General features: G+C 51.9%; 1 protein-coding gene across 1 annotated transcript in view; it reads right to left on the bottom strand.

The window, feature by feature from the left end:
- LOC128827342 (IgGFc-binding protein-like) overlaps positions 1-18,258 on the bottom strand; it is a 33,003-nt gene extending 14,745 nt beyond the window's left edge. The window contains exons 1-9 of the mRNA XM_054011199.1: positions 18,091-18,258; positions 17,122-17,514; positions 15,517-15,803; positions 11,840-12,105; positions 9,780-10,378; positions 8,441-9,005; positions 7,635-8,233; positions 5,086-5,788; positions 3,853-4,052 (exon numbers count right to left, since the gene is read on the bottom strand). Of these exons, the coding sequence (XP_053867174.1) occupies positions 3,853-4,052; positions 5,086-5,788; positions 7,635-8,233; positions 8,441-9,005; positions 9,780-10,378; positions 11,840-12,105; positions 15,517-15,803; positions 17,122-17,514; positions 18,091-18,258 (3,780 nt within the window). The remainder of the gene's footprint in view (positions 1-3,852; positions 4,053-5,085; positions 5,789-7,634; positions 8,234-8,440; positions 9,006-9,779; positions 10,379-11,839; positions 12,106-15,516; positions 15,804-17,121; positions 17,515-18,090) is intronic.
- Positions 18,259-18,715: the final 457 nt, after the last annotated feature.

The following is an 18,715-nucleotide window of genomic DNA, read 5'->3' as shown; positions in this document are numbered from 1 at the left end:
ACAGAGGCAAAAAAATCATTGAGTACATTAGCTTTTTCCACATCCTCGGTCACTAGGTTGCCTCCCTCATTCAGTAAGGGGCCCACACTTTCCTTGATTTTCTTCTTGTTGCTAACATACCTGAAGAAACCCTTCTTGTTACTCTTAACATCTCTTGCTAACTGCAACTCCAAGTGTGATTTGGCCTTCCTGATTTCACTCCTGCACGCCTGAGCAATATTTTTATACTCCTCCCTGGTCATTTGTCCAATCTTCCACTCCTTATAAGCCTCTTTTTTGCGTTTAAGATCAGCAAGGATTTCACTGTTTAGCCAAGCTGGTCGCCTGCCATATTTACTATTCTTTCTACACATCGGGATGGTTTGTTCCTGCAACCTCAATAAGGATTCTTTAAAATACAGCCAGCTCTCCTGGACCCCTTTGCCCTTCATGTTATTCTCCCAGGGGATCCTGCCCATCTGTTCCCTGAGGGAGTCAAAGTCTGCTTTTCTGAAGTCCAGGGTCTGTATTCTGCTGCTCTCCTTTCTTCCTTGTGTCAGGATCCTGAACTCGACCATCTCATGGTCACTGCCTCCCAGGTTCCCATCCACTTTTGCTTCCCCTACTAGTTCTTCCCTGTTTGTGAGCAGCAGGTCAAGAAAAGCTTTGCCCCTAGTTGGTTCCTCCAGCACTTGCACCAGGAAATTGTCCCCTACACTTTCCAAAAATTTCCTGGATTGCCTGTGCACCGCTGTATTGCTCTCCCAGCAGATATCAGGGTGATTAAAGTCTCCCATGAGAACCAGGGCCTGTGATCTAGCAACTTCTGCTAGTTGCCAGAAGAAAGCCTCGTCCACCTTGTCCCCCTGGTCTGGTGGTCTATAGCAGACTCCAAGCACGACATCACCCTTGTTGCTCACACTTCTCAACTTTATCCAGAGACTCTCAGGTTTTTCTGCAGTATCATACCGGAGCTCTGAGCAGTCATACTCCTCTCTTACATACAACGCAACTCCCCCACCTTTTCTGCCCTGCCTGTCCTTCCTGAACAGTTTATATCCATCCATGACAGTACTCCAGTCATGTGAGTTATCCCACCAAGTCTCTGTTATTCCTGGGATTAGTCTCTGTTGGAGCGGCGAACAGCAGAGGCTAACAGCGGGAGTTTGCCTGGGAGCTGTCCGAGATGAGGTACGCTAAGTGCTGCATTAGGGGGGCTGTGTTGGTGAGTATCTGAGTGTCTGCTGCTGGGACAGTTGGTCAGTTTGACCGTGTGCTTGATTGCTTGCTTGTTTGTTTGAAAAGTGTGAATTGGGAGTGCTTTGTTCCAGCTGGGCCTTGAGTGGGCCTGACTGGTATATAAGGGCAGTCAGCAGCGAACCAGCTGAGCGGCGAACAGCAGAGGCTAACAGCGGGAGTTTGCCTGGGAGCTGTCCGAGAGGAGGTACGCTAAGTGCTGCATTAGGGGGGCTGTGTTGGTGAGTATCTGAGTGTCTGCTGCTGGGACAGTTGGTCAGTTTGACCGTGTGCTTGATTGCTTGCTTGTTTGTTTGAAAAGTGTGAATTGGGAGTGCTTTGTTCCAGCTGGGCCTTGAGTGGGCCTGACTGGTATATAAGGGCAGTCAGCAGCGAACCAGCTGAGCGGCGAACAGCAGAGGCTAACAGCGGGAGTTTGCCTGGGAGCTGTCCGAGAGGAGGTACGCTAAGTGCTGCATTAGGGGGGCTGTGTTGGTGAGTATCTGAGTGTCTGCTGCTGGGACAGTTGGTCAGTTTGACCGTGTGCTTGATTGCTTGCTTGTTTGTTTGAAAAGTGTGAATTGGGAGTGCTTTGTTCCAGCTGGGCCTTGAGTGGGCCTGACTGGTATATAAGGGCAGTCAGCAGCGAACCAGCTGAGCGGCGAACAGCAGAGGCTAACAGCGGGAGTTTGCCTGGGAGCTGTCCGAGAGGAGGTACGCTAAGTGCTGCATTAGGGGGGCTGTGTTGGTGAGTATCTGAGTGTCTGCTGCTGGGACAGTTGGTCAGTTTGACCGTGTGCTTGATTGCTTGCTTGTTTGTTTGAAAAGTGTGAATTGGGAGTGCTTTGTTCCAGCTGGGCCTTGAGTGGGCCTGACTGGTATATAAGGGCAGTCAGCAGCGAACCAGCTGAGCGGCGAACAGCAGAGGCTAACAGCGGGAGTTTGCCTGGGGAGAGCGCACTGAGGCTTTCATCTGCAGGTTTCTCCGAGTAGTTCCTGCAACAGTTGAGGAAGCTCCTAAGAGGACGGTGATATGGAAGGTGAGCGATCAGCTGTTGTAACCTGCACAGGTTGTGCCATGTTTGTCTTTCTTCCGCAGGACAGAAGCGACTTTGTCTGCACAAAGTGCAAGCTGGTCTCCATATTGGAGGAGAAGGTTCGAGGGCTGGAGAAACAAGTATCAACTCTGCGTTGCATAAGGGAAAATGAAGATTTCCTGGACAGACGTCAGGAGATGCTTCTACGGCCACAATGTTCTGAAGATTCAGAGCAGGCGCAGCAGGGACAGAAGGATTGTGAGGAGGTTTGGCAGCATGTGACCTCCAGAAGAAGAAAGAGGAGCGTCCATGCACCAGCAATGGAGATACAGGTGAGGAATCGTTTCCATGTTCTCTCTACAGGTGCTAATGCGGAGAGTGGACTAGATGGCCCATCTGAGGGAAGGGAGCAGAAGGAGACTCCACCGATTGGAAGGCAAAAGATGCACTGTCCTAGGGATGGGGGTTCCACGACCACCACTCCCAAGAGGAGGAGGAGGGTGGTGGTGGTCGGGGACTCCCTCCTCAGGGGGACTGAGTCATCTATCTGCCGTCCTGACCGGGAAAACCGAGAGGTCTGCTGCTTGCCAGGAGCTAGGATACACGATGTGACGGAGAGACTGCCGAGACTCATCAAGCCCTCGGATCGCTACCCCTTCCTGCTTCTCCACGTGGGCACCAATGATACTGCCAAGAATGACCTTGAGCGGATCACTGCAGACTACGTGGCTCTGGGAAGAAGGATAAAGGAGTTTGAGGCGCAAGTGGTGTTCTCGTCCATCCTCCCTGTGCAAGGAAAAGGCCGGGGTAGAGACCGTCGAATCGTGGAAGTCAACGAATGGCTACGCAGGTGGTGTCGGAGAGAAGGCTTTGGATTCTTCGACCATGGGATGGTGTTCCAAGAAGAAGGAGTGCTAGGCAGAGACGGGCTCCACCTAACGAAGAGAGGGAAGAGCATCTTCGCCAGCAAGCTGGCTAACCTAGTGAGGAGGGCTTTAAACTAGGTTCACCGGGGGAAGGAGACCAAAGCCCTGAGGTAAGTGGGGAAATGGGATCCTGGGAATCCCAGGTTTCTCTGTGGCTTTCCCTGTCAATTGGACACCTCTCACGGGGCTCAGTAGCAGAGCTGGTCGGAAAACAGGATTTCCGTTCTATGCGAACGGCCAACATTTGGAACTTAGTTTTCATTCCAAACTGAACTAAATGCTGAAGTTTCCTGCAAAATGAAGATTCCAGAACAATGGATTTGGAGCCATCAAAATGTTTTGTTTAGGTCATGTCAAACTGTTTTGTTTCACTAAGCTAAAAACATTTTGTTTAGATCATGTAAAACATCATAATATATTTACCCCAATATTTATAGCACATTCAATATTAGAAACGTGAAGACATGCAAGGAAATAGTTTAATATATGTCAAAATGAAATGAACCAAACGATGACGTAACCAACGCAGTTTTGTTGAAATCGACAAGTTCCGACAAAACATTTTGATTTTGACAAAAAAAGGTGAAAATTGCATTTTCTGATGGAAAAAACTGTTTTGCCAAAAGGTCTCCTCAGTACACTGGAGCCAGGAAAGCGCCCGCCAGGAAACTTACCGGGTAGTGCAGCCCGTTGTGCACGCAGCCGCACTGCTTCTCTGGAACGCAGCTGGCCCCGCTGCGCAGGTACCCGTCGTTGCAGAAACAGCCTTCGGCACACAGATGGCTGCAGTGAGCCTGGATCAAGTGGCGTGCACAGGAATCCCGGCAGGGGGGCTCGCAGAGCTTGTAGTGACTGTTTGCTGGGCATCCTGGGGCTGGCAAAGAGGAAGGAGCAGGAAGAGAAAAGATCCGGTGTTAATCCCGGGGAGAGGCGCTTGGAGTTTCCAGAACAAGGTATGAAAAGGCACCAGCTGGGGAGCCCAGAATTCACAGCAGGGGATAGAGGGCCTTGGCAGTCCTGCCCAGTTCAGGATGTTTCCGGGAGCTGAAGTGAGCAAAGCCACTAGGACAGGGCGGGAGAACTTTGCCAGACACCTACCAGCTTGTAGGTACAAAGGAAGCATCCCATTCTCCCCCCACACACCACTGCAAAGCGCCAGGGCAACATCCTAGTAGGAAACTGTCCCCCACCTGCTGGGAAAGGGAGCTGGGATTCCTACCAGGGGGCTGTCTGTGGGCTCCATCTTTTTGTAGCAACTGCTGCCATTGGCATCTGATAAATGTGAAGCCTCCCTTGCAGACTGCTGGAAAGGAGAAGGGGAGCGCGCTCTCGCTCCCTCTCTTTAATAATAAAAAATAATATGGAGCTATACCTATCTCATAGAGTTGGAAGGGACCCTGAAAGGTCATTGACTGCAGCCCCCTGCCTTCACTAGCAGGATTAAGTACTGATTTTTTGCCCCAGATCCCTAGGTGGCCCCCTTAGGGATTGAACTCACAACCCTGGGTTTAGTAAGCCAATGCTCCAACCACTGAGCTATCCCCACCCTTTTCTTTCACAGCTTCCTCAACTCAGGTCTCCTTCACAAGGGGCGCTCCTGCCTCTCCTCCTCCCCTGGCAAATAGCTTTGGTGCCATTTTTCTCAGGCAGCAGGTGAGTGAAACTGACCCAAGTTGGGTCGTTCTGTTAACGGATGTTCAAGCTAAGCCAGGATGTGAAGCTGGTGACCACTGGGCATTCACTGCCGTGCTCAGATGTTTGAGGAACAAGCACTCAACCTGTATGTTCTTAGGAGCCAATGGCTCCTGACACGTGACATCACCGGCCATTGTTTGTGGCAACATCTCAAGTCACAAACGAGACACTTTCCATTTAAAAAGCAAAACACAAACATGGTCTCTGCTTACCACAGAAGGACTCGTTCCTCCAAGGTGAGATGGAGACATTCGCTCTCTGGCAGGCGGCTGCGTATGTCTGAATGGACTGGCACAGGGCATTGCTCTCCCCTCCTGACACACACAGGTCAAAGATGCAATCAGACAGATAGTGGCCTGGGTCAATCTGGGAGTGGCAAGCGGAGAATGGCCCATCGGGGTCCTGGATCACCCAGCACCGGGACTTGGACTGCACCAGACTTTCCTCCTCTTCACACCCAGGGCAGGAATCAGAGCAGCCGTCGTCACAGCCAGGGACATCCTCCGACTTCCAGTCTGCAGCGAAGTGGAAGGCGTCCTTCCCTAGGGAGCCGTTACGCATCACAAAATCATCCTCAGCGGCCCCATTGAAGTTCCCGCACAGCCCACAGGTCTGGCCTCGGTACTCAGGGGGGAGGCTGATGAAGAGGCTGTGGGCCAGGTCGTAGCTCACACTCAGCCCAAAGGGAGTCTGCAGCACCGTGTACAGCCCATGCTGATAAATGGCAACTCCTAGTGTTTTAACATTCACCGGGAGGGTCACAGTCACTCCAGCGATCTGATTGGGGGAAAACAGCACCAAAGAGATTAATCCAGGGGGTGGATCACACTGTAAAACAACAGGGCAGTGGCAGGCAGAGTTGGTGATGGGTGAGGAGTTTAGGGGAAATCCCACTGTAATCTGATCAGCAGAGAGCTATTAAACCCATCTTCTCCCTGTAGCTGCATAGGACAATTTGCTGTAAGAAACAACCCCGGAGCATTTGAAGGGGTGTGTGGGCAGGGAGGGCGTAGGTAGGAGAATTAAGCTTGGACGTCTTTTTGTTTTGTGTTTGTGTAGCACCGAGCACAACATGACGAGGGCTCCTAGGCCCAAAGCAAGATGAATAATGAAGACATCTTTCCCCCTCCCTCTTTAATTTCTATTGCATAAAACCAATGAGGGTGGGGAAGGATGCACAGCAAGGCACTGACATGTCAGGAAGTGCTAATCTTCAGAGTGTATGCGCAATCCAAACTACACTCCCCCGGGCATGTGCCTGTTCATACAGCCTTTAATCACTACTTCTCATCATTCCATTTCCGAACCTCCACATGTGGCCATCCTCTCCCGCAGTGTACTGACCTTTGTATGCCAGACGGGGTCCATGACAGTCATTCCTACACCAGGTGTGCAGTAAGGGCCGGTTCTGGCTTTTTTGCCGCCCTAGGCAGAAAAGCCACCCACCGCCCCCGCCCCCCCAACGCGGCAGGGGAGGGCGGAGAGCTCTCTGCTCTCCGCTCTCCCCGGCGGCCAGAGCGCTGGGAGCAGGGCGGAGAGCCCCCAGCGGCCAGAGTGCCGGGGGGAGGGCAGAGAGCCCCTGGCGGCCAGAACGCTGGGGGGAGGGTGGCAATCCCGCCGTGGCTTTCCGCTCTCCCCAACCGGCCGGAGCGCTCGGGGGAGGGTGGCGAGCCCGGCCAGGGCCCGCTCTCCCCGACCGGCCGGAGCGCCGGGGGGAGGGCGGCGAGCCCAGTCACGGTCCCGCTCTCGGGCCGGAGCGCCCCGCCACGCCGCCCCCCTCCAGGCGCCGCCCCAAGCACATGCTTGGTGGGCTGGTGCCTGGAGCCGGCCCTGTGTGCAGTGAGTCAAACTGAGCACTGGCCTCTTTCCTTTCCCCCCTCAGCCCTGCTTTCCGAGGTTGCTTGAAGAAGACCTAGCACAATCCAGTCCATGTGCACCCTAGCAGGTGGCACTGTCGTTTGTACCTTGGCAAGTGTGCAGTGGTTTAGACTGCACTCCTCTGAATGCTATACAGCTAAGATCCAGGCACAGCACAACTTTCCTTCATTTGGGGCATTGATAAAGGAGCAAAAATCATCCCGCAGGTACTGCATGTGGGTGAGGTGCGATTGTCAGACAGCTAAAGAGCTAATTTCACCCGTACTCTCAAAGACAATTCTCCTTAATGGTGACTAGTGCCCCGGTCAATGTCACTGTTCTCTCCCCAGCTGCTTTGACACTAGACATGCTCAAATCAGCTCTGAAATAACTGTTTGTAATAGGAAAATTCTTGGGGTGGGGGGTGGGGGGTTCATTTTTCTTGTTTGAATAAATAGCTAAACTTTTTCAGATCAAATGTTACACCAGCAGTTTCCTCCGGCAGAGACAGGCATGGAATATCTCAGCCTCAGGCTATGTCTATACAACCACTTATGTCGGAAAAACTTGTCTCACTCAGGGGTGTGAAAAAACCTCCTCCCAGACTGACATAAGTTACACTGACATAAGCGCTGGTGAGGACAGAGCTATGTCGGTGGGAGAGCTTCTCATGCCGACACAGCTACTGCCGCTGGTTGGGGGTAGTTTAATTATTTCGATGGGAGAGAGCTTTCCTGTCAGCACAGAGCAGCTGCATCGGTACCGCTGTGTCGTGGTAAGCTCGCAGGTGTAGTCATGGCATGAATTGTGACGGTTTCAGGAAGTTCTGAGTGATGGTGCTGGTTAAATCTCCACAGATGGTGATACAGTGCCTTCCCTGAGAGTGCTAGCCCCATGGAATTACCTTGACTGTCCCGTGCTGCCCTCTCTGCAGATGGATCTCAGTCCTGTTCACAAGGACAAACACCTCCGAGGTCACAGCCACAGGAACACGGGGCAGGTTTCCGTTCTTCACTTCCACTCTGAAGAAGGGTAAGGCCTGGGATGCCCCACACACTTCAGCAAAGACATATCTGCAGGTGCCCTGGAAATCGTATCGCTTCCCATCAAACGTAGTGTAATGGGGAAGCCCAGAAGCCCAGCAGATGCCGTTGGTTCGTTTGTGGCATCCATAAACCCCCTTTCGAGTGCCACAGAATTCCCCCGGGGCACAGGCAGAGCGGGAGCACTGGACAGCGTGGGAGGAGCCGTCACATCTGCACAATCTCTGGCAATTTTCTCCTTCCCAGAAGCTTTCCCCTGCCAGGTGGTATCTGCCATTGTGGGTGCAGCCGCACTGCTCCCGAGGCACACAGTCGGTGCCACTCAGCACAAAGCCAGGGTCACACTGGCACCCTTCTTCACACGCAGTCCGGCAGCGGGAGGGCACAGCTGGGTGGGCACAAGAGGCCGGGCAGGAAGGTCCACAGAGCTCATAGTGGCTGTTGGCGGGGCAGGTTAACTCTGAAAGAAAGAAAGGAGTGTTTAGAAATACGGGAGAAACACTGCAGGGAATCTTCCTAGGCAGGAATAAAAATGGAGGAAAGATAAGAACAGAGAGTGGCCGGACCACTAAGGCCCAGCCCAGTGCTTGAGTGGGTACATAAAGGAGAAAGATATGGGGGGTAAAACTAACAAAGATTCTCCTAGTATTTGGAATCATCTACTTACCGCACCCAGCCCACTGTCTCCATGGCTCAATGGCAATGCCACGACTTTGGCACCGCTGGGCATAACTGCGAAGCACTTGACACAGGGTCTCACGGCTGCCCCGAGTCACACACACATCCCTCACGCAGCTCTCCAAGTGGATCTGAGCAGCAACCGGCTGGTTACACTCTTTAAAAGGCCCAGCAGTGTCTGCAATGACCCCGCAGTAGCGCTGAGATCTGTACTGGGCTAGTTCCACTTCATTACATTGGGCTGGGAGCCCAACAGCCGTGCAGTGAAAAGGGGAGTCAGCATCCTTCCAGCTGTTGCCAAAGGGGACGGCATCAGGAACCACAGAACCGTTTGGGGTCCGGAAATCATCACTCTGGTTCCCATTGAAATCCCCACCGAGTCCACACAGTGACCCAAAGTAGATCTCAGAAACAGAAACCGACACAGAGTGGGACCAGTCGTAGGACACAGAGAGGCCAAAGTCAGTCTGGAGCACAGCAGACGAGCCGCTGAAATAGGCGTAGAGTTTGCCTGATGCAAGGACCATGGGCAGATTGACCAGGGATCCGTTCACCTAGGGGAAAGCGAGACATGGGCCATTCGCTGTCATGCCAAACCCCACTGTGCATTTCTGGCTCACAGCTATTTCCCAGCTGGGCTGTGGTCTGAGCCCTTGGATTGGGACATGGGGTTTGGCTGCACTGTTTGCTTGGCATTCAGACCTTCAGAATTTCTCTGACTGTAGGCTGGGGAATTACCTGAAAAAGCACAAAACTGCCTGCAACTGACAGGGAAGCTCTGGTTCTCTCTAGGCAGCCGCCCCAGGTCCCCGAGGGGTCGGTTTAGAGTCCCTGGTGATGGCAGTGCAAGGTTTCCTATTTTGTTGTACATCTCTAGGCATCCTTAGTCACTGCACACACTGTGTCACATCACATCTGGGTCCGTGTCCCTGCACACCTGGGGATCAGTGAGAATTGATGCCTCACTGGGCCTTTACCTTTCAAGCTGTCCATGAACTGCCTGCCGGTCTCTCCCGTGGCAATGAGGCCCGACGTCCATGGCAGCGTGCGAGATGTGGCGGGGTGCAGCGTGGATGCAGAGTTCACCTGCGCGGCCCCTTATGGCTTTGATCAAAGTTGCTGCCCTACTAACGGCTTTGGGACACTGACCCCGCTTCACTTGGACAGCATCTCAAAGTCCCAGTGGGAGGTAAGACACCTCAACATCCTGCTTTCCCCCCAAACACATCTAAGGGGACAGTGCGCGGGTCTTCTCCCCCCACAAGACAGTCCAGGGCTTTTGCTTTCTCACCTGATCATTTCCGGGCTGAGCTGTGAAATGCTCTTACCTGCACCTGGCCGTACTGTCCCCCTGCTATAGCAATACGCTCCCGGTAGACGTCGAGCTCCACCAGGCGCGTCCAGGACACGGCAATGGAGCTTTTCGGCTCGTTCGCCACTTTGATGGTGAAGTCTGGGAGGCTCCCCGGGGGGCCACAGTACTTGCTCAGGGTGTACTTGCAGGCTCCTTGATAATCAAACATGACTCCGTCAAACGTGGTGTAGTGGGGGTGGCCGAACACCCATAAGGTGCCAAACTTCACAGGGTAACAGCCTCGGACGCCATCCACAACTTTACATATCTCCAGAGCCCCACAGGCATGATCCTGGCACTGCATGGGCTGGGCAGGCTGCCGGCAGCTGCATTTCCTGCTGCAAGTGTCTGTCAGGATCACCTCCTCTCCCAGCTGGTGATACTGACCGTTCAACGTGCAGCCGCACCGGCTCACAGGCACACAGTGTCCAGCGTCCAGCACATACCCTTCCCTACAGAAGCATCCCACCACGCAGGGCTTGGTGCAGAGCAGGGGTGCACTAAGGTTGGCACAAGAGGCAGGGCAGGCAGGGCCACAGAAGTCATAATAATTACTGGCTTGGCAGGTGGTGTCTAGGATAGAGGAAAAAGAGTCACCAGAGGACAATGCAGAAGACACAGAAGTCCCATTTGCTAGGGTTAAACCCTAGTGCACAGGGTTTGGTAACTTCCACCCCTATATTGGCAACCGCCTTCTAGATGTAAAAACCGCTGTGACACAGGAACACGAGATGGGCGCTCAGGCGGCTGCAGGGTTTGCATCTCCACCTTCCGACTACGAAGACGGAGTAATTGGCGTAGGAGACACAGAATGCTGTTGCTTTAAGGGGGAGGCAGCCACCACCTTGCCCCCGTCCTCTCCGGGTGAAACTGGCCCCTGTGCGAGGGTCACCCAAGCACTTAAATCAGTCGTGCCCAAACTGCAGGGTGCACCCTGCTAGGGGCGTGCGGAGCAACATCGGGGGGGCACTGGCCAGCCCCCACGGAGGAGCGGGGAGAGAGTGCCACCAGCACGCTCTGCCACCAGCTCGGCTGGGGCCTCGGCCCGAGCTGCCAACCGCAGCAGCAGCCATGGCTCTGTTCTTGGCTATGGCTTGGTCACAAGCTCCTGGCCCCTGCCCCTCCGGCCGCAGCCTCCGGCCTGGCCGCGACTCCGCTTACGAGCTGTGGGAGCACAGACACATTCCGGTACTGGTAACGGGGGCCGCAAGAGGAAAAGTTTGGGCACCACTGACTTAAATCCTATTTTGAAGGTGTCAGTGGGACACAAGTCGGGTCTAGGCCTTGGGCTGGTCCATCACATGGGGGTGAATGTCTCCCAGAGAGTGCAGGGAAGGAGCGAGCCAACTCCGCTGCCTGTGCCCTGTGCCCAGTAGAGGACCCTTCTGCTGGGCTGGAGCCTCTCCCTTCTATACCACTGAGATTCATAGATTCATAGACTCTAGGACTGGGAGGGACCTCGAGAGGTCATCGAGTCCAGTCCCCTGCCCGCATGGCAGGACCAAATACTGGGGCCGTGCACACCACGTCTCCTGTTCACTTGCAGCAAGTCCCCCACTGCCCTGCTGTGTTATGCCGGCCTCTGCCTTACCCAGGCATAACAGCTACCTCTACAACCCCAGATTAATGGCTGCTACCCCAGGCCACTGGCTCACAGGGCCATTCTTTAGCTCACCCCATATAAATACTCTGATTTGGGACTGGGAAGGTCTTTTCCCCACACTCTTATCTGCAGAATTGTGGGATTAGTACATTTGCGTTGCACACGGGCTGCGTGGAGCTTCTCTTTGTGCTGCTCCATGCTGTGCGGTTTGGGCTCCTGCAGCCCCATAATGTTGGGGTGTGAAGACAGACTCCATCCTGGCATTGAAATTAGCAGCCCCGTAACCTCAGGCAGAGGCACTGGGGGACCAATTATACTGCACCCTGCATTGCATGGATAGAATAAGTAGCTCATTCTAGATCTTGTCTGTTCCAGGCTGTTCGGAAGAGTGTAACTAATGCTGAATACAAGCAAAGCCCCTTATTGCTTACCACATCCAGTCACTTCTCCCCAGTGACCGGTCTTCACGCCGTGAATAGCACACATCTCTTCATAGGAGTCGACGGCTGCGCACAGCATGCGATTGCCCCATCCATACTGGCAGAGGTCGTAGACACAGGCCTCGTAGTAAGGGGCTGGGCTCTCGTGCCAGTGACACTCAGCAAACGGGCCGGTGCGGTTCGTTAGGATCCCACACGCTTGCTCAACCTCGTACAATTCTGGACAGGGCTCAGTGAAGCCAGTGTCATTCTTACACCTGGAAGTGTCACATCAATAATAGTTACACGGCAGTTTATCAAGAGGCATTTTGCAAAAGAGTCAGGACATGCACAGAGGCAAATTCCTGACCATTGTCTTTGTCTTACTGCATCAGTTCCTCTCTCTGTGACTCCCACCTGTGATGTGGGGGAGCAGATTCGGTTCGGGGGGGAAGGAAAAGGAGAACTGTGCCACAAGCTAAATATGAGTCAACAGTGTGATGTTGTTGCAAAAAAAGCAATCATTCTGGGATGCATTAACAGGTGTGTTGTGAGCAAGACACGAGAAGTCATTCTTCCGCTCTACTCTGTGCTGGTTAGGCCTCAACTGGAGTATTGTGTCCAGTTCTGGGCACCGCATTTCAAGAAAGATGTGGAGAAATTGGAGAGGGTCCAGAGAAGAGCAACAAGAATGATTAAACGTCTAGAGAACATGACCTATGAAGGAAGGCTGAAAGAATTGGGTTTGTTTAGTCTGGAGAAGAGAAGACTGAGAGGGGACATGATAGCAGTTTTCAGGTATCTAAAAGGGTGTCATAAGGAGGAGGGAGAAAACGTATTCACCTTAGCCTCTAAGGATAGAACAAGAAGCAATGGGCTTAAATTGCAGCAAGGGAGGTTTAGGTTGGACATTAGGAAAAAGTTCCTAACAGTCAGGGTGGTTAAACACTGGAATAAACTGCCTAGGGAAGTTGTGGAATGTCCATCTCTGGAGGTATTTAAGAGTAGGTTAGATAACTGTCTATCAGGGATGGTCTAGGCAATATTTGGTCCTGCCATGAGGGCAGGGGACTGGACTCGATGACCTCTCGAGCTCCCTTCCAGTCCTAGAATCTATGAATCTATAGGAGTTTCCCTAATACAAGCTGTTCCTGATCCACGGACCTGCTCTTTTCAACCAGCTGTCAGGGCTCATTTCTGAATTGGGCTCTTAAAGGGAAACTGGGGTTCCTGCCACAAAGCGCAATTCCCCTGCAGGGGGAATTGGTGGGAGCCTGTGATATCTTGCAGGGGACATTGGAAGTCCTCTTGCAGTGAGGGGAAATCTTGCAGAACAAGAGACCTTTCCTTTGCTTCACCATCATAAACAGCCAAGACATGAGAATAGGAACAAATGCTGTTCTCTGAAGTTTTGTGAGAGCAGCATTCGTCTGTAGAGTAATGCTGTGCCTGACACAAGAGGGGAGCAGACGGATGGCGGAGGGTAGGTGAGATATACCCTTATAATCCGGGGCACCAAATATTGTCCTGTAGAATGGCCATAATGGGTCAGACCAATGGTCCATCTAGCCAAGGATCCTTTCTGACAAGGGCCGGTGCCAGATGCTTCAGAGGGCGTGAACAGAACAGGGCAATTATCGAGTGATCCCCGGTCGTCTAGTACCAGCATCTGACAGTTGGAGGTTGAGGGACACCCAGAGCATGGGGTTGCATCCCTAACTATCTTGGTTATTAGCCATGGATGGATTTATTATAGAATCATAGAATCTCAGGGTTGGAAGAGACCTCAGGAGGTCATCTAGTCCAACCCCCTGCTCAAAGCAGGACCGACCTCAACTAAATCATCCCAGCCAGGGCTTTGTCAAGCTGGGCCTTAAAAACATCTAGGGATGGAGATTCCACCACCTCCCCAGGTAACCCATTCCAGTGCTTCACCATCCTCCTAGTGAAATAGTTTTTCCTGATATCCAATCTAAACCTCCCTCACTGCAACTTGACAGAACAAGGAGCAATGGTCTCATCTGCCACCACTGAGAACAGCCGAGCTCCATCCTCTTTGGAATCCCCCTTCAGGTAGTTGAAGGCTGCTATCAAATCCCCCCTCATTCTTCTCTTCTGCAGACTAAATAAGCCCAGTTTCCTCAGACTCTCCTCATAAATAATGTGCTCCAACCCCCTAAGCATTTTTGTTGCCCTGTGATGGACTTTCTCCAATTTGTCCACATCCTTTCTGTAGTGGAGGGCCCAAAACTGGATGTAATACTCCAGATGTAGCCTTGCCTGTGCCAAATAGAGGGGAATACTCACTTCCCTTGATCTGCTGGCAATGTTCCTACTAATGCAGCCCAATATGCCGTTGGCCTTCTTGGAAACAAGGGCACACTGCTGACTCATAGACAGCTTCTCATCCACTGTAATCCCCAAGTCCTTTTCTGCAGAACTGCCGCTTCGCCAGTCGGTCCCGAGCCTGTAGCAGTGCCTGGGATTCTTCCTTCCTAAGTGCAGGACTCTGCACTTGTCCTTGTTGAACCTCATCAGGTTTATTTTGGTCCAATCCTCCAATTTGTTTAGATTAATCTGGACCCTATCCCTACCCTCCAGCGTATCTACCTCTTCCCCATTTTAGTGTCATCCACAAACTTGCTGAGGGTGCAATCCATCCCAACATCCAGATCATTAATGAAGATGTTGAACAAAACCGGCCCCAGGACCAACCCTTGGGGCACTCTGCTTGATACCGGCTGCCAACTAGACATTGAGCCGTTGATCACTACCTGTTGAGCCCAACGATCTAGCCAGCTTTCTATCCACCTTATTGACCATTCATCCAATTCATACTTCTTCAATTTGCTGACTTATCCTCCAGGAACTTATCTAATTAATTTTTCAATCCAGTTGTACTTCTGGCCTTCACAACAAACCCTGCGTGTTGTGTGAAAAAGTACCTCCTTTTTTTTTTTTTTTTTTTAAACCTGACACATTAATTTAATCAGGTGAGCCCTAGTTCTTGTGTTATGTGAAGGGATAAATAACAGGTCCCTATTCATGTTCTCCATAGCATTCATGATTTTCATATTCCCCTTTAGCCGTCTCTTTTCTAAGTGGAACAATCCCTGGTTTTAATCTCCCCTCATATGGAAACAGCCCTAATCTTTTTCATTGCCCTTCTCTGGACCTTTTCCAGGGTAACACTTAACCATCTCAGCTTCATTAGGGACCCTTTAAACCTTTGTCAGGTAAAGATATTTTCTCCCTGAGTAAAGAACAATGAGTAGAGTATAAACAAACAGAGATCAATAATTTATTGACAAAGGCATGTGTTCTATGGGGGGGAGGGATAGCTCAGTGGTTTGAGCATTGGCCTGCTAAACCCAGGGTTGTGAGTTCAATCCTTGAGGGGGCCACTTGGGAATCTGGGGCAAAATCAGTACTTGGTCCTGCTAGTGAAGGCAGGGGGCTGGACTCGATGACCTTTCAAGGTCCCTTCCAGTTCTAGGAGATGGGATATCTCCATTATAAAAAAAATGGTTGCCAGATGGGAATGGAAGGGGAGATGCTGCCATGACAATATACTGAACAGAGAAAGAGGCGATAATCTAGAGCAACAAAGTGTAGGGAGAAGAGCAGATGTGGCCATGGAAACAGGCAGTCACCAACAAAGAGGGAAGATCAACAGATAACAAACACACCTTGGTGGGCTGATGTCAGAGGTCCAGGCATTCCCAAACTCTGCGTCGTTCGAAGCTCTCTCCCCATTGGGCAGGATTATATCATCCCTGCGATCCCCATTGAAGTTCCCACACATCCCGCACAGCTGCTCCCGATACTCCGGGCCCACACGGACAAACAAAGCATGGCGGCCATTAAACTGGATCTCCACGTTGGCGCCTGCTTTCAGAGTCACCATGTTTTTCACCCTGGTGATGTTGGCCATGGGTCCCAGCTGGGCCGGTAAAGGGGTCTTTGTCCCATCAACCTGAAACAGGACGGGAGATGGGCTGGGACTGAGGAGTGTCCTCCTGACTAGGTAATAGAACTATTCCCAAGGAATTACAGAGGGGATTTTCCATGCAGCACGATAAAGAATATTTCCAGCCATAAAACCACATGGAAGTTGCTGTACAGTGGCAGCCATGGTATCTGAGGCGCTAGATCTATAAAATAGCAATCTCAAAATGACACAAGAAGAGGCAAGCAGCAGACAAAGTCCGTGTGCTGTAACTTGTTACAAGGACTGGAATCTCACAGTCTGGCCAGAGTAAGGGGCTATGCCAGTATTGGGCCTGACCAAGCAGTGGCTGGTGACTCTCAGAGGCACAACTGATCTACTGCCGGGAGCAAAGGGGGAAGCAATCCGCTGTCAGTCTTACCCGTCATCTCTCTGTACAGTTTAGCTCTTCTGGCCAGTGACCTGGGAGCGATGTCAAGGCTACACCCATTCCTCACCCCTGTCTGCCTGTACGCGCTGGGATGGGGTAGCATCTCCAGAGCCTGCTCTCCCCAACCATGCTGTGACCTCCCCACCTCCGATGCAGACAGTCTGCACCGGGAAGCACAGGGCTGCCTCATGCCTTTGTAAATCACCAAGGTTAAATGACCTCTCCCCAGAGAGGAGGCGCTGAGTCCAGGCACAAAGCTGACAAAGAGCAGAAGCTGAAGGCCAATAACTCCAGAGGGGGCAGGTGGTTATCCAAGGTGAGTCCCAGCGCACAGCTAGAGGGAGAGGCGCTCTCAGGACAATCCCAACCGAAGCCCTGCTTCCTCTTGGATGTCTCCCATTATTTGCCTTGTGGTAGGGTAGGGATTGAATGGGCTGGCTGCTAGGAGGCCAGGGTTCAAGTCCTGGGTCTGCCACAGACAGTGTGTGACCTTGGGCAAGTCCCTTAAGACCAGATTTTCAAAAGGTATGTCAGCCCCTAAAGAAGCAGATAGACACTAATGGGGTTTTCAAAAGTGCCTTGGTGCTCTGAAAAACCCACTGGACAGCTATTAGCAGCTTTAACCACCTCAATACCTTAGTCTCTCTAGTGCTGATACTCAAAGGTACGTAGGTACCTAACTCCTACAGAAATCATAGAAGATCTTGAAATCTGCACCTCAGTTTCCCCATCTGTGAAATGGGGATAATAGCACTTCCATGCCTCAAAGGAGGGTTGTGAGGTTAAATGATTTCAAGAACAGGAGGCGCTTGGATCCTATGGCGATGGGAGCCAGATAAACACCTATGAGAGATGGATAGTTATGGCTGTTTCTCCTTTGTCCTTTCTGCTAATGGGTTAAAGAGCTCAACTCACCAGAACGTCTTTGCCTCGCTCCAGAATGACATGGGAATTAAAATGGCCAGTTCTGAGCCAAAGTTCCACTCGGTAAATGAAGGAGACCCGGGGATTCCGGAAATTCCTGTTTGCGGCCACCACCCGGAAGGAGAAGTCGAGGGAGGAGTTGCAGGTGTGTGAGATCTCGTAGGCGCACGTGCCCTGGAAATGGGCCACAGCCCCATCGAAGGTGAAGTAGTGAGGGTCCCCTGTCACCGTGCAGGTGGTCAGCTGGCTCTGGCAGCCCAACTTCCCATCCTTCACAGCACACTGCTGGCCGGGGTTACAGCTGGCGGGGACACACCTGAAAGTACCAGAGGAGTCACAGCTGCACCTTTGGGTGCAATCAGTGAGCCAGAGAAAGTCTCCAACCTGGGATGGAGAGAGAGAGAGAGAGAGAGAGAGAGAGAGAGAGAGAGAGAGAATGGTCATCATCAGCAAAATGTCACAAAAACAAACCACTGGAGCAAATGGGATAGAGACACACCGAAGGAAATGCGAGATTTATCAGGGCTCATTAGCTCTGGGACATGCCCTGAGTCCAGAAAACATGCTTAGGCAGGAGAGCACTTATGCAAACGGAATTGTCTGCTTATTTCTTTGTGTTCCCTGGTCTGTCACTACTTGTTGACTCTTGCGTTATATATAAGGTGTAAGCTGTTTTGGCCAGGGACCATCTCTTTGTTCTGTGCCTATTTCAAAGGTGCCCTATTGTGTGACTAGGCTCCGGGTGCTATCAGAATACAAAGAATAACAACAATAATAAAAAGAAAGCGAGAGGGAGGGAAAGAAAGCAGAAGCTTGACTCCTCAGGTGGAAACACACACTGCAGGGCACGAGAGTTAGATACGAAGGAGACTCTGCTCCTTGAGTGGGAAAAATGAGTCTATACTTGCCCATCCAGCCATGTTTCCTCAGCATTGTCCAGAGAATGAAGTTGCAACTCACCCCGTGGTAGCGTCCGTCGTGCTCACAGCCGCAGTGCTCTGGCAGGACGCACTGATCCCCGCTCCACAGGTACCCGTCATTACAGAAACACCCTTCAGAGCACAGGGAGCTGCACAGATGCGGAGGCCAGGAGCTGGCACACAGGTCCTGGCAGGGACGCTCACACATCTTGTAGTGGCTATTCACTGGGCACCCAGGGTCTGTGAAAGAGGAGGGAGTTCTAGTATCAATAAAATGGAAACACACATGGGGATTGAAATTGCCCTTGACCCCCTGAGCAGCAGGCCCATGGCCTCCATCTTGAAAGCTTATGCTCAAATAAATGTGTTAGTCTCTAAGGTGCCACAAGGACTCCTGTTCTTTTTGCGGATATAGACTGACACGGCTGCTACTCTGAAACCCGTCTTGGATGTTTCACTCAGCCTCGGTTTAAAATGCTTAGCTCTTAGTTAGAAGGTTGGAGGATTGGACAGGGCATTCTGCAGAGATCAGCAGGCCCGAGACACCAGAGGGAAAAGACTGAGACCCTCTCGTACCCGTGTCCTACAGACCCAGTTAATCGGCCACATTAGATACACTTGCATGATCCGGTAACGGGGTTGACAAACCCCCTATAGAGCATGGG

This window comes from Malaclemys terrapin, chromosome 21 (assembly GCF_027887155.1).
Source record: "Malaclemys terrapin pileata isolate rMalTer1 chromosome 21, rMalTer1.hap1, whole genome shotgun sequence".
Taxonomy (NCBI): Eukaryota; Metazoa; Chordata; order Testudines; family Emydidae; genus Malaclemys; species Malaclemys terrapin.
The sequence above is the reverse complement of the archived record's forward strand: the minus strand, read 5'-3'. Positions and strand labels throughout refer to the sequence as shown.